This window comes from Nannospalax galili, unplaced genomic scaffold, assembly GCF_000622305.1.
Source record: "Nannospalax galili isolate Female #2095 unplaced genomic scaffold, S.galili_v1.0 scaffold1905, whole genome shotgun sequence".
Taxonomy (NCBI): domain Eukaryota; kingdom Metazoa; phylum Chordata; class Mammalia; order Rodentia; family Spalacidae; genus Nannospalax; species Nannospalax galili.
This window is the reverse complement of record NW_008353208.1, coordinates 34,903-49,301: the sequence shown is the minus strand read 5'-3', so window position 1 is coordinate 49,301 and position 14,399 is coordinate 34,903. Positions and strand designations below refer to the sequence as shown.

The window sequence follows — 14,399 nt, the reverse complement described above, 5'->3', positions numbered from 1 at the left end:
CTACAGAAAATTCCCTGCCTCGACTGATCCCCTGGGACAATACCCCTTGGAGGGCTGGTAGTCAATGATGGGTAAGATCTTGTTGGGCTGAATCAACCTAAGCCAGGACATGGACATGTATGCCCACACTCCAATGATGGGTAAGGTTCATGCCCGAATAGGACAACTTAAGACAGGCACAGTCCTTGATCCTGGGGTCATCCTGAGGCGGAGCTGCATAGAGGAAATGTAGCAGGAGGCCTCCAAAGATAGCATGGACCAAGAGCCCTGGGATTCGGTGAGAATTCACTTCACTTCTTGGTCCACAAATAGCCCACCAAAAGGAGCCCACACCTCCGTACCCTGCTTGCGAGTCCAGCAACTGCTGACAGAATGTGTGGCACAGACCAATCAGAAAACGATACGCTGACTAAAGGGACTTGGGGGTGGAGAAAAGAGAGATATAAGGTGTGCCCCCTCCTGCATTAAACAAGCCTGCAGCACCTCGCCTAGTGCTTGCTTCTATCCGACTCCCGGGGTCTGTGTGTTGTGACTCCGTGCCTCTTACCCCCTAATTGGCAGGGGACCTGATCCAGGTTAGGGTCCTCACAGCTGGCCTGAGGAGAACCGCAACAATAAGACCCTCCTCTAACTCTCTCCCTGAGAGTCCAACCACTGCTCCCTCCTGCCTTAGCCATATAATATTGGAATCTTATATATATACATATATATATGCTGAAGTATATAAGTTAGAAAAATGGACTAAGGGGTGGGGCATTTGGCACTGCACCTGCTTATGAGTTGCGCACGTGCCTGTGAGTAACCCTAATAAACTCATGTATTTGTCAAACTGGACTTGATGAATCTTTCTTGGTCTGTTGGCTCTTTCACTATTTGGGGCAAACAGCTGTTTCTTTTATAGCAATTAGTGTTATGGAACAATTGTCACCTGAATAACAGGGACCTGACAGAAGTGAAGATGAAAGCCGGGCGGGGTGGTGCACGTTTATAATCCCAGCACTTGGGAGGCTGAGACAGGAAGACTCTTGCAAATTCACAGTTAGACTGAGCTACGTAAAAGAAAAGCTCTGAACAGCAAAAGAAACAACCAAGGAAGTAAAGAGAAAACCCACAGAGTGGGAGAAAATCTTCACCAGTGACACATCTGACAGAGGTTTAATATCCAGAAAGAAATAACTAAAAAAACAAAGAACCAAGAAAACAAATGACCAATTAAAAGATGGGCTATGAATCTGAACAGAGAGCTCTCAAAAGAAGAAATAAAGATGTCTAAGAAACACCTTTAAAAAGTGTTCAACATCCTTAGTAATTAGGAAAATGCAAATTAAAGCCTCTTTAAGATTTCATCTTATGCCAGTCAGACTGGCTAAGATCAAGAGATAAATAATATCAAATGTTGGAGAGGATGTGGGGAAAGGGGAATGCTCATTCACTGCTGGGGAGATTGCAAACTTGTGCAACCACTATGGAAAGCAGTGTGGAGAACTCTTTTAAAAAATAAAAATGAGGGCTAGAGAGATGGCTCAGCATCTAAGAGCACTGACTGCTCTTGCAGAGGATCTGGGTTCAATTCCTAGTACCCACATGATAGCTAACAACAGCCAGTAACTCCAGCTCAGGAGATCTGATGCCCTCTTCTGACCTCCACAGGCATTGTATGACACAAGTGCACTTACACACATGCAGGTAATATACACATAAAAATAAAAAAAATAAATAAAACATTTTTAAAAAATAAAAAATAGGGCTTGAGAGATGGCTCAGCAGTTAAGAACATTGACTGTTCTTGCAGAAGACCTGTGTTCAAATTCCAGCACCCACATGGCAGCTAACAACTGTCCATAACTCCAGTTCCAGAGGATCCAACAGCCTCTTCTGTCCTCCAGAGGCATTGCGTGACACAGGTACACTTACCTACAGGCAGGCATAACACTCATACATATAAAATAAAAATAATAAATAAAATATTTTTAAAAAAAATAAAAGTGAACCTTTCATATGATCTGGTTATACCACTCCTTGGCATATATCCAAAGGACTCATCCTACTGTAAAGATATTTGTACATCCAGGTTTGTTGCTACTCTTTTCACAATAGCTAAGAAATGGAAACAACCTAAATGTCCTTAAACTGACAAGTGGGTAATGAAAATGTGGTACATTTACACAATGGAGTTTTACTCAGTGGTAAAGAAAGCCAAAGTCATGAAATTTGCAGGTAAATGGATGGAACTAGAAACTGTTATACTTGGAAACTGTTATTTCTAAGACAGACTCAGAAAAACAAATGACATGTGTTCTCCTTCATTTGTGGATCTTAGGACCAAATCCTCATATGTGAGTGTATATCCTGATGTAACTACAGGAGCCAGAAAAATGGAAGGAAAGCAGAGAGGTAAAGGAAAAAAAAGAGCCTGAGAGAGAAGACCAGTAGGAAACAGATGTTACCAAGGGGAGAAAAGGGTAAAACGGGCGTATTTAAATGGGAAGCAAAAAGGAAGGTTATACAAGGAATCATCGGGGTAAAGAGGAAGAAGGAGCTCAACAGAGGGGAACCACAGGAAACAGGTATTATCAAGGGGAAAATGGGGGTACTTTAACTAGGGAGGGAGGAGAGAGGGTTAAACAGGGAGATAGGAGAAATAAATAATGCTTAGTTGGTGTGAAAAACCATAGGGAGATGTATTAGTTCAAAAGCTTACTGAAAAATTACACATCCAATATCTCTGCATAGATCCATGTGTATGGCCAAAGGCTAATAGCAAGAAACAGTGCTAGACAGGAGAAATCTCCCTTCAAGTTGTTGGCCAGGGTAGTCCAAGAGACTCCCAAAATTATATAGGCTACTTCCACAGCTCTTGATTGCCTCCCAAAACTTGAAGGTGAGACCCTATTACTGAAGATAAGACATACTTTAGACACAGGGCTTAGAGCAATGGAACTAGAAATGATCTGGAAGCCACCTGCCTGAAGGGTAGCTCTCATGTTTTGGAAGACACTATGCAAGTTGCTAAGGAAGAACATCACTTGATGGTCCAACCCCAGCTTTAAGGCCTAATAACCAGAACAATGACTGGCACAGCAAACTACATTGGGGCAGTAGTGGCACTTTTATCTGGGGGGTAATCAACAGCTACCTAATTGGACCTAAAACCCACTCAGTGGGAGGCAACTCATGTGTAGTACCATAAACATAGCCAAGTATGCATGGCTGGAAAAGTCATAGATCTTAAAGAAAACTCTAAGGCTCTGTCATTACCAGACAAATGTAATTTCTTACTATATGCCAAATATGGATCTTTATATTTATAGAGAAGTATACCAGTCACTACTCATCAAAGAAGCATGTTTTGCAAAAGACAGAGACTATTTCAGAGTTCCACAACAGGTCTCACACAGAGAATAAGTATCTGTGAAATGCCCAACCCTAAATGACACATCTACAATGGAACCTCTACATCTAAGGCTCATGAAGCATAGTGGAACAAAGGGTAGAGAGAGTACTAATGCATCTCTCAGGTCTCATCAATGCATCTCTCAGGTCTCATCAAGGTCGCTCCCTCGTGCGACAGAGGACAATGAACATAAAAGACCACAAACTGCCAAAATGTAGAAAATAAGAGTCTGCAGAGTATGGGTCCTTGGACAGGACCCTTATAATAAGCTCCACCCACCCAAGGCTCAGGGACAATCGCAGAAGAGGGAGCAGAAAGGTTGTAAGAGCCAGGAGAAATGGTGCATGACCATAAGGAAAGAGTCTTACAGACTCCTGGGACCTTTCTTAGATGAATCTACAGCAATGGTGTCAGCAGGCACAAGACCCATGTAAACTCAAGCAGACAAAAATCTAATTAGTATTGGGGAAATGGGCAGCAAGCCCCAATCTTATTAGTAGACATACTTATTAGTAGACTAATAGTACTATGCCTGTTAGTGAAGGGGTACAAATATGCCTTCACCTGTGTGGACACTGGCACAGGCCTTTTATTAGCATTCCTATGAAACAAGTAATGGGTCTTAGCCAAGTCAGAATTCTATAGAGATGTTATCAGAAAACTGATGGTGACAGGAGTATTCATTTCACAAACACTGATGCTCAGAATAGAATAAACACACGCAGGTTCATTAAGATTTCTACTCACCTTACAACCCTACAGAGGGTGGTTGATTAAAATAAAGAACGGGCCACAAAAGCAGCAGGTAGAGTTAAATGTAGAAGACACCCTGCATGAGTGGGAAAAGACACTCCCAGAGACCATATGATTACTGTATAAAAATCCCAGTGCTAGGATGGGCTACCATCCTATAAGTTTTTGGTCATGAAGGCTCTGAAGCCCCATACACCATGCATGCCAAAACAGAATGGTAAGTCCCTGATGTTGAAGTTACCTCATGCTCTTGGTGCAGAAATAGAGTCTGAGCTAGAAGTTTTCAACCTACTGTCTAGTGATCACAGTTTTGGAAGGCGCTATACAGGATTTGGGGAGAGAATTGACATCACCAAAAGTCTTGTTTAGTTATGGACCTACTTATCAGCACAGCCATTGGTTTAATGGTGGCACAACTGTTATGGGTGCAATTAACTACTTTCTGATTCAATTTAATGTCCACGCCATAGGAAGGAAGTTATGTTTGATACAGTAAGTCAGGACAAAAACTTGTGGTCCCAGTTGAGGAAGCTACTGGTATTGTTTTGTTAAACCAATACAAATGTGCCTGTTAAATTTCTCTCTAGGCATTTCTCAATATCTGTAGCTTACTACTGCTGGAGGCCATAGTTGAAAGAAAAATTCTTTCTACATTAAACCGTGGCTACTTGTAACCAGTTAAACTGCTGGGAATAAATGCCTGTTGTTGTAGCCTGTACTGTTACTGTGGTAAAAGTGGCCCAATGCTCAGTCCTAAGTAAATGCAAATACACATACAACAGCCTCTCTAAGCTCAGGCAACACTGCAGAAGAATGTACAAGGCAGGAAAGGGGTGTGTGGCCATTTTCTCTGAGGTTGACGTGACCATCACCATCATGAAGTAGAGTGCTTGTGGTGATCTACAGCAGACCTTAGCATACAGCCATGGCAATGAAATCAACAGAACTATATAGCAGATAACTAGGTCTATCATAATGGGGCTGTTAACATTCCCTTTTGGAAAGGGGAGGGAGGGTCACAAGACTATTCCTTAATCCTCCCCCGAGATATCAACCACTACTCCTTCCTGCCTCAGCGCTATATCTTGGAATCTTAAAGATGCTAAAGTATATCAGAAACGAAAGATTAACTAAAACTGATTTATTCATCAAGGTGGGCTTGGTGAATCTTTCTTTGGTCTGTCATCTCTTTTCCTATTTGGGGTGAATAGATGTTTCTTTTACATCACTCCAGAAAAGTCATGCTACAAGACTCTTCCTAATCCTCATGCATGACGTTCCTCCTGTTCTCTTTCTGTCTGCTCCACATCACAGAGTGTGTATGTGGGGGGCAGGGGTGGACTGGGTCTTACCCCAGGGCACATCAGTGTGCCTGAGTGAATAGAGGGATGAGTGATGTTTTCAATCTGACACATTTTCTCCTCTTCCACATTGTCTTTGACCTCAGAATAACTTCCCCTCTCAGTTTTTCCTAATGTTGGCATGCTATCAGACTCTAGACTACTGGTTAAAGCACCTAAGTGTCAGAAGGTAGGCTCAACAGACAGGAAAAGCAAGCAGCAAGCTGCTTGGTGAGTTACAGACTGAGGCAACATCAGAACTACATGGAAGTAAGATGTCGTGTGACCAAATCAGCTGGGACCAACATGAATAGCCACTGAGTGTCCTTTGCTTCATTATAATTACCTCACTGTATCATTCGCCTTGCAAAACCAGCTATTCCCATCATGCATCTGACCTCATAGCACATCCGACATACCCATATAAGAATGAAAAAGGATGTAAACCCTATTATGAGAAAACTCCTAGCCCATTCCTGGAATTCCTTGCCCTATACCCTTAACTCATAAGTAATCCTTGCATCATGAAAGCTTGCCCATGAGACTCCACCCAGAATCATGGGTTGGTGCATCTCTTCCTTGAGAAGACTGTACTCCCTCTTGAGTGTGTACTTCTGCCCTAAAATAAACTTCCTCCTAATTCTTTACTTTGTCTCCTCTCTGAACTCTTTGATGATGACAAGAAGCTGAAAACACTAGGCACGGGTCTCAATCTTCTGTCTCTATGTATGAGATCTCTCTAGCCTTTACCACTGGAAACACTGGGTATTGTGCATAGAGCCCTTGTTAACTTTGTGTTTACTCTTTGCCCTGCTCTAGACCTAGTATGACAATCCCATTTTATTTCAGTCTCAGGGAACAAGAACTGACCAAGGTCAGAGCCAGAACTGGTATAACCTGGGTTCCTGGCTAAGACATTCTCTACAAAATGCCAATTTCCTTTACCATTGCTCTAGACTCTGGCAGGTGGCTACTGACATTCACTCAGGACATTGGAGACAACTTCAGCCCCTCTGTTTTCTCTGTTCCCATCATCTCCCTATGTTCCAGAAAACAATAATCCTTTTCCACTCTGAGGTTGTGGAACTCTCCTAAAGAAAATCATCAAACTGGGACTTCTTCTAAAAGACCAAGGATTAACCACGTGCCCACTAAAAAACATGAATTTTTAAAATTGTCAACTTGACAAGATCTAGAATCATCTAGGAGACAAAACTCTGGGCATGTCCAGAAGGGAGTTTCTATCCTAGGTTAATTAAGCAGTTGGGAAAACCCACCCGACATGTTCTGGGCTGAATAAAAAATAGAAACTTGAGCCGAAGACTAGTTTCTCCTCCCTTCTGTCCCCTCCACTCCCTTCTCCCCTGGCTTTGCTTCCTGAGTGTGGATGTAATATGATCAGCTGGCTCAGCCCCTGCTGACATGGCTTTCCTGCCCTGATGAATTACACCCTCCAACCATGAGCCAAAACTAAACCTTACTTCCCTAAGTCGCTTTCATCGTTTTTTTTTTTTCATTTGTTTGTTTGTCGTTTGTCTCACTGTATATCCCTGGCTGGCCTGGAATTCATTATGTAGACCACACTGGCCTCTCACAGAGATCCACCTGTCTCTGCCTCCTGAGTGCTGGAATAAAAGACGTGTCAGTCAGCATGCTTGGCTTTTTGTCTTATATTTTGTCACAGCAACAAGAAGAGTAATTAATACACTCTCCCTAATGAGAAGCTATTTCCTCCAGATTGAGCAGTCCATCCTGGAAGGAGAAGGGTTTATAAGACTCAGAGCTGGGTGTGGTGGCACACTCCTTTAATCCCAGCACTCTGGAGGCAGAGGCAGGCAGATCTCTGTGAATTCAAGGCAAGCCTGGTCTACATAGTGAGTTCCAGGACAACTGGGGCTACAGGGAGACCTTGTCTCAAAAAGACCAAAAAAAAAAAAAAAAAGACTCAGAAAGTAAACAAAACTTACAAGGTTCAGGAAGCTCAGAAAGTTACAAGATTCCCAGGCCCCTCCCCACAGTTATAAAAGTAATAAACAATTGCTGGGGAGCTTGCTCTAGCCATCTAAGCTACCAAAGTCTTATACAGGGAGCTGCAAGGACAGCTTTCAGAATCATCACTGTGGCTGGGGTGAATATTTTGGTGACCCAGTGACCTTCAGGACACCTATGCTTCTGTAAGTCACCCCAACCAACTCACTGATTCCTCAAGCTACACTTGGATGGAATCATTTCTTTTCTCTATCTTGGTGCCCTGTCTGAAGTGAATAGACATTAATTCATGTCTCCCCAGGAAAAGTCACATTCATAAGTGAAATAAAATCTCTCTCCAGTGCAATAACATTAAGAGGTGGAGACTTTAGGAGGTAATAAGGTCGTGAGTTCTGAGCCCTCATGGATGGGATTGGTCACCTTATAAAGAGTCTTAAAGGATATTTGTCCCTTTCTGTGAACAAGTATAGAATGCATCATCTATGAGAGACAGGCTCTTATCAAATCTATAGGGGCCTTAATCTTGGGCCAGACTCCAGAATTGTGAACAATAAGTTTCTGTTCATAAATTACTCAGTCCAGGGTATTTTGTTACAGTAGCCAGAACAGATGAAGACAATAGGCAGTTGTTTACAGTAGAACCCACCTGTAATCCCAGGATTTGAAAGACAGAGGCAAGGATTCTAGGCCAGCCTAGACTACAAAGTGAGATACTGTCCCAAAAGGCATCCTCCCCCAAAAGGCAACTCTATTAGTTACTTTTCTTGTTATTATGATAAAATTCCTTGACAAAAGCAGCTTAAAAAGCAAAGGTTTATTTTGGCTCACAGCTCGAGGGTAAAGTCCATCATGGTAAGGAAGTCAAGGTGGCAGGATCTTGAGGCCACTGATCACATCAGATCTATAGTCAAGAAGCAGGGAGTAATGAATGCTTGTGCTGGTTTTCTCCTTTTTTTATACAATCCAGGATCCCAGCCCAGGGAATGGTGTCACCCACAGTGGGTGGGTTTTCCCATCTCAACATAACCAAGATAAATCCCTCAGGGCACACTGTAGTACAATAGCCCTTTACAGTAAAACACAATGTAGCACTTTAGCAGATACAGAAGACTGTCCTAGTCCCAGAAGACGGTAGACACCAGTTCTCACAGAGAGGACAGCTCCATTCCCCTGAGAACATAGGGAGGGCTAAGGAAGTTAAGTACAATGACAGCAGGGGTGCAGTCTAAAGACAGACCCTGAGAGAAAGTTCTTCAAACGATGACAAGAATCCCAGCCCCCAACCTCACTGGAGAGTATAACAGCTAGACTCCAACATGACCTGGCTTTGAGATCCTTTGGGAACAGCTACCTAACAGCGATGCTATAGTGTGGTCAGTAGATTCTTAGACTCCACCTAGGTCTGCTGATGAAGAAACTGGTGACAAGTTCCAACAACTCACACAGAAACTGGGGGTGAGGTCCCACTACTGATGCAGAAACTAGAGGTATGCTCCAGCTACTACTGCAGAAAGTGGGGGGTAAGGTCCAGGTACTGTTGTTGTTTTCCTTTTTCAGGGCTGGGGATGGAACCCAGAGATCCAGCATATGCTAGGCAAGTACTCTACCACTGAGCTACATCCTCAGTTCTTATTCTTAGTTAGCAAAATGAGACTAATTTTTACAGCTAAGAGTGAATGGAAAGATAATCTCCCAGCATATTGTCAAGTTTCAGGGGAAGGCTACTGATAGGACATGTCTGAAGACACTAGATGAAGAATAACATACCCCAGTGAGTTCATGTCACTGAACAAGATGTCTTCTCTGAGTACGTAAATTTACAAAGTCATCTGCCAGAAGAAAGAGCTAAAAGAGCTCAGAATGATGGATTCTGGGAAAGTAACCAGAGACTGAGAAAGAGGACACTGAGGACTTATTTTTACCACAAACCTTCAGATATTATTTTGTTTTTAATCATATGCACCTATTAACATTTGTGTGGTATGTATATGTGTATATACATATTCATGTGTGTGCAGGCTGTATGTGTGGGAGTGTCTGTGCATGTGTGTGTGCATACATGTGAAAGCCAGATGTCAGCCCAGGTGTCGTTCTTCAGGAGCCTTCCATCTTGATTTTTGAGACAGAATCAATCTCTCTCTCTCTCTCTCTCTCTCTCTCTCTCTCTCTCTCTCTCTCTCAGACCTGGGGCTCACCAGTTAGGCTAGGTTGGCTGCTCCCCCCCCCTCCCCACACCCCACTCTCTCTCTCTCTCTCTCTCTCTCTCTCTCTCTCTCTCTCTCTCTCTCTCTCTCTCTCAGACCTGGGGCTCACCAGTTAGGCTAGGTTGGCTGGTAAGTGAGCCCGAGATATCCTCCTGTCACCCCAGCACTGGGATTACAAGTGTCCACCACCACACCTGGCTTGAACATATATGCAGGGATCAAAACCAGGTCCTCACACAGCAGGACTTTAACTGCTGGGTCATCCTCGGCCCTACATTAATAACATTTTCAAAAAAAACATGTTAAGGTCAATCTTGTCCTTAAACCTCTGTTTCCTATTTACATGACACAGACATGTCACCAGGCATCAGCTGGGACCCATACTCATTGGGTATCTTGAGGACTATCAAAGTTGATCCCTAACTTCTGAAGACTTAGCAAGGTCCCCAAACCACACATGTCTTCTATTGTAACTAGTAACATCACTTATGAATCACTCTATGTAAGGTGCGGAGGTTAAAGTCAGAGTCTGAAAGCCAGACAGATGAGTTAAAAAGCCAGGGTCCCCAACTTTTCTCCATATTTCCTACACATGGGTGTTTTTGCCCTTGGAAGCCTCAGTTCTCTCTCCTCACACCCATCCATTAGGATGATAAAGACAAGAATATGAGCAGGTAGACATGTTTCCTTCACTTCCTCCCTCTCAACTTTGGTCTCTCTCCTTAGGGTCATCGCATCCCTGCTCCCCCTAACTATGCTCCGTCATTTGTACCTGCATAGCTCCCATTTCTCAGGTTCCTGTCTGTGACTCCGCACAATTAAAAACACCAAATACCCAGCCTGGACCTGCCTCAGCTGCCCATGAAAACCCCTTTCCCTGTTCCCCTGAAGAATCATTGCTCCTTCAACTTCTGCTCATGTGTCATGTCTCTGGCTCTCCAGGGAAGGTGACCAAGGCCAGCTCAGACTTCCCAGTCTTACCTTGTCACCCCTGACCTTTCTCTGTCCTTGGACCTTTGCCACTTCTCCTGCTCTTCTGACAACCCCTCTGACTTCTCTTTGAGGGGCTCCTCTGAGGGTGGCAATTGCCCTTGGCTCCTTCTCAGGTCATGCATCTCCCACCCATTTCCATACCCCTCCATCTCCACCTATGAGACCCACCCTGTGCACACCCTGAACTCCCTTGCTTACCAGATACTGGAGATGAGGGGAAACATAGGTATCCCACCAGGAACAGCAGCCTCCAGTGGAAAATTCTGTAGGCAGACCTGGACAGGATGATGATCCCCAAAGCAATGAAGCAGTGCTCCAGAATGACAGCGTGGGCCTAGTGCTCACCCATCAGCCACTCCATGACTACGCAGAGGCCAAGAGGACAAAACCATGGTCAGCACACAGTCCCTAGCCTGTTGGCACGCCCCACCCTGCCCTGGACAGTTCAGGTTGGACTAAACACCTCTCAGATCAAAGTGCTCCATGACAGATCCCAGTACACCTAGAGGTATACACCCCTAGCCCTTGATGAACACCTGAGCTCCCCCTACACACAGCCTTCTAGCCCTTCTCCCTCTAGTTGTTCCTTCTTTGCTTTCTACCTGACCAAAATCTCTCACAGAGGAGGCCTGTTCTAGACACTTCACACACCGCATACATGCTGAGACAAGGAATCATGGCCTTTGTCTTGGAGTATATCAGTGCTTTGGCCTCCGCTATGGAGAGCCAGTTCCCTCTAGCTATGCTCTGGCAGGTTCTCAATGAGAAGAGTTGCCAGGGAGCCCCAAGAATATCAGGGATTATAGGTATGCGTATATGTGCATTGGAGGTGTCAGTGTCACACAGGCCTGGATAAAAACCCCAGCTTCTTCTTCCTTGAATAAGTTGGTTAGCTTCTATAAGGCTCAAATATTCCCTTCAGCTAAAGAAATAAAGTGTTGTCAGGATGAATGAGCCAGAGCATATTTAATACTTCATTGTTCCCCTGACTCTTAAAGGCTCAGTGACTGCAAGCCATGTGCAGGGTACAGGAGAATGCAGGGGGAGTGTGTGGATATGAGACCAGCAAGGAGGCTGAGGGTGGAGGGCACTCTGTTCTGATTCCCTCACAGCCAGGAGAGGAACCTCTTATTCCTCCTTCCTTCCTGGTCTGTGGCCTGATGGTTTCCCATAGGTTAGTGCCAACATGTCTATTCCAGGAAAACTTGCTTCTTGCTCCATGAGACAACTTTGCCTCTTGCCTTGTGTCCCTATTCCCATCATGCCTCACCCTTGAGGCCCAGTCACCTAAAGACATGCTGCTGATGGCATAGCCCACCACCACCTGGGAGACAATGAAGCAGAAGAACAGATACTGCTGGAAGCTTTTCAAGAAGGCTGTTCCGAAGCCGAAGATGAGCAACCCCAGCAGTGACATCAGGATGGCTGGATAGTGGCCCAACCTACAGGTGTAAAGAGGAGGCACCACCAAGAGTCACATCTCCCTGTCCGGCCACAATTATATACCAGGGCCAGGCTCTGAACTACCCCAGGGCCCTGCAGCCTTCTGACCTTTGTCTTCCCCAGCTTAAGATTTTGAATGCCTGAGGAAGAGGCAAAATGCCCCAGGGATCAGTGGGAACTCCAGGATACTTACTTGTCACTTACAAACCCAAAGAAGATAGACCCTGTCAGGATGCCCGCCATGAATACAGTCAGCACGTTTTCCTTGTTTCATTCATTGCCACACACACCAGGTCAAACTGGGGATTCGACAAAGGAATTGGTCACAGCTTCCACCCAGGCCTAGCTGTTGGGATCTAGACACTGAGCTTGGCTCCGTGGGCACCTGAGATAAAGACAGGCAGCTGTGTGCAGGGTGCTGTTGGCTCTGTTATCTCTGTATCCTATCCAGCACCTAGTAGACCCTGTAGCAAGCCTGAGGAGAGGGACCAGAGCCATGGGACAGGAAGGGAGATGAGCGAGAAGGTTACCAAGTCCAGGCACAAATATTGGTCCTGGGTTCCAACCTGGGGCTTCCCATGGACAGATCTGTGCTGGAAATGGCCCAGGCTGAAGCTCAGGTGGGGAAGCCCTGTGAGGAATGCCTGATGGGAGCTACTTCTTTTACCATCTCTAGCTTCTGTGAGTTCTGCTTAGCTGCCTTCCAACCCATCTCCTTTCTTGCCCCATTTGTCTGGTACCTCTATCCAGGCTTAGCTCCAAGGCTGCCAGGTGCTAGATCCAGAAGTAACAGAGCCAAGCCACCCAGCACACAGCTACCTGTCCCTTCTCCAAATGCCCTATGCCTAAGGGTTCCCCGTGGGCCAAAGGACAGAGCCACGACCTAAGAAGCAACTCTCTGGACAGATAGCCAGCCTGACATCAAGGCTTTGTCTCTAACACCAAATGCACTCTAATTCCCTGGCTTAGACAGGTAGGGGCCAGAGTTGGGATGCATAAATCCTGATTTTCTTCCCTGTTGCTCTTCTGCAGGGTTTGCTCAGGCCATTTGCTGCCTCTCTCTGGGGTAGCTGAAGACAACAGCAAGAAAATTCCTACCTTACTGATCAGTGATTGCTTCTTAGAATCAGGATAGATCCACCCCTGTTTGCATGAGTCTGTATAACTGAGGCCAAAATTGATGATAGAATCTAGATCCCATGGCATGGGTACATATATGAGACATGTCAGGAAACTGCCATTGGGTGCTTGGGGCAGGGTCAGATTCAGTTGCTCAGCCTCGGAGAGGTTGGGGCCCACAGCTAGAATCCAGCTGGTGTTGCAATAAGGCCTCTGGTCTGTGAACATGAAATTATCAGCAAGCATGAAAAAGGCTGACAGCATGTTGGGAATGAAGGTGACGGCCACCAGCCTCCACTGGAACGTGCCAAACTCCCCCACTGCATCCAGGATACTAGCTAACCTGTCATTCGTCTTGATATCTACAGCCTTCGGTCTTCGTAACAATATCTTCAAGGACCAGGAATGGGAAGGAAAGGAGATCTCATGCTGGTGTGTGCTCCTGTTATCCTGGGGCTTGTTCTGTTCTCCTTCCATCTGATCAGAGAAAGGATATAGCTTAGTCTCCTAACCCCATTTCCCAAACATCAGACCTCTCCGCAGGAGCCAATGGGCTGGAAGTGCCCTCTGCCTTGGAGCAGACCTATGACCCCTTGCTACCTATGACACCTTGCTTTCCTTCTAAAGTCTCTTAGTTCATATAACTCATTCTTCCTTGGCTCAACTACTTCTGATTTTTAATGAAATGGATACTTTTTAAGTTTTAGAGAATGTTCTAACATGAACGAGGACATAAGGAACCCTCTGGCAGCTTCCCATAGCAAAAACTAATCATACATATGGAGGCACCACTGGAATTTTAAAAGGCAGGAGAGGACTTCAGGGCTTCTTCCTTTAAATAAGTAAATACATAAATAATAAAGTAAGGTAGACACCTGAATCCGGAGTGGCAAAGGCCTGGGGCCAAGGCAAGTGGCTCAAAGCCTTAGCTATGCAGTTGGGAAGCCAAAGCTGGCATGTGAAACACTAGAATGGGGCCAAGGACAACAACATGGTCAAAACGGGGAATCAGAGGGGAGGGCAAGGAGGGTTGTAAACGGTATTAAGGATATTTCCTTGAGGTAGCCGTAAGAGGCAGAAACTAAGTGTGATACTGTGTTTTGAGCCAAAACCCTCAGCGGGGCTAAGGAGGCTGCGGGTTGGGGCACCCTTCAGGCACAAGGA

General features: G+C 45.1%; 1 protein-coding gene across 1 annotated transcript in view; it reads right to left on the bottom strand.

Annotated features, from left to right (window-relative positions):
- Positions 1-13,712, bottom strand: part of Slc22a14 (solute carrier family 22 member 14) — a 32,653-nt gene extending 18,941 nt beyond the window's left edge. The window contains 6 exon segments of the mRNA XM_017802551.1: positions 10,872-10,911; positions 10,914-11,036; positions 11,961-12,115; positions 12,310-12,404; positions 12,407-12,415; positions 13,215-13,712. Coding sequence (XP_017658040.1) covers positions 10,872-10,911; positions 10,914-11,036; positions 11,961-12,115; positions 12,310-12,404; positions 12,407-12,415; positions 13,215-13,712 — 920 coding nt within the window.
- Between the last annotated feature and the right edge of the window lie 687 nt (positions 13,713-14,399).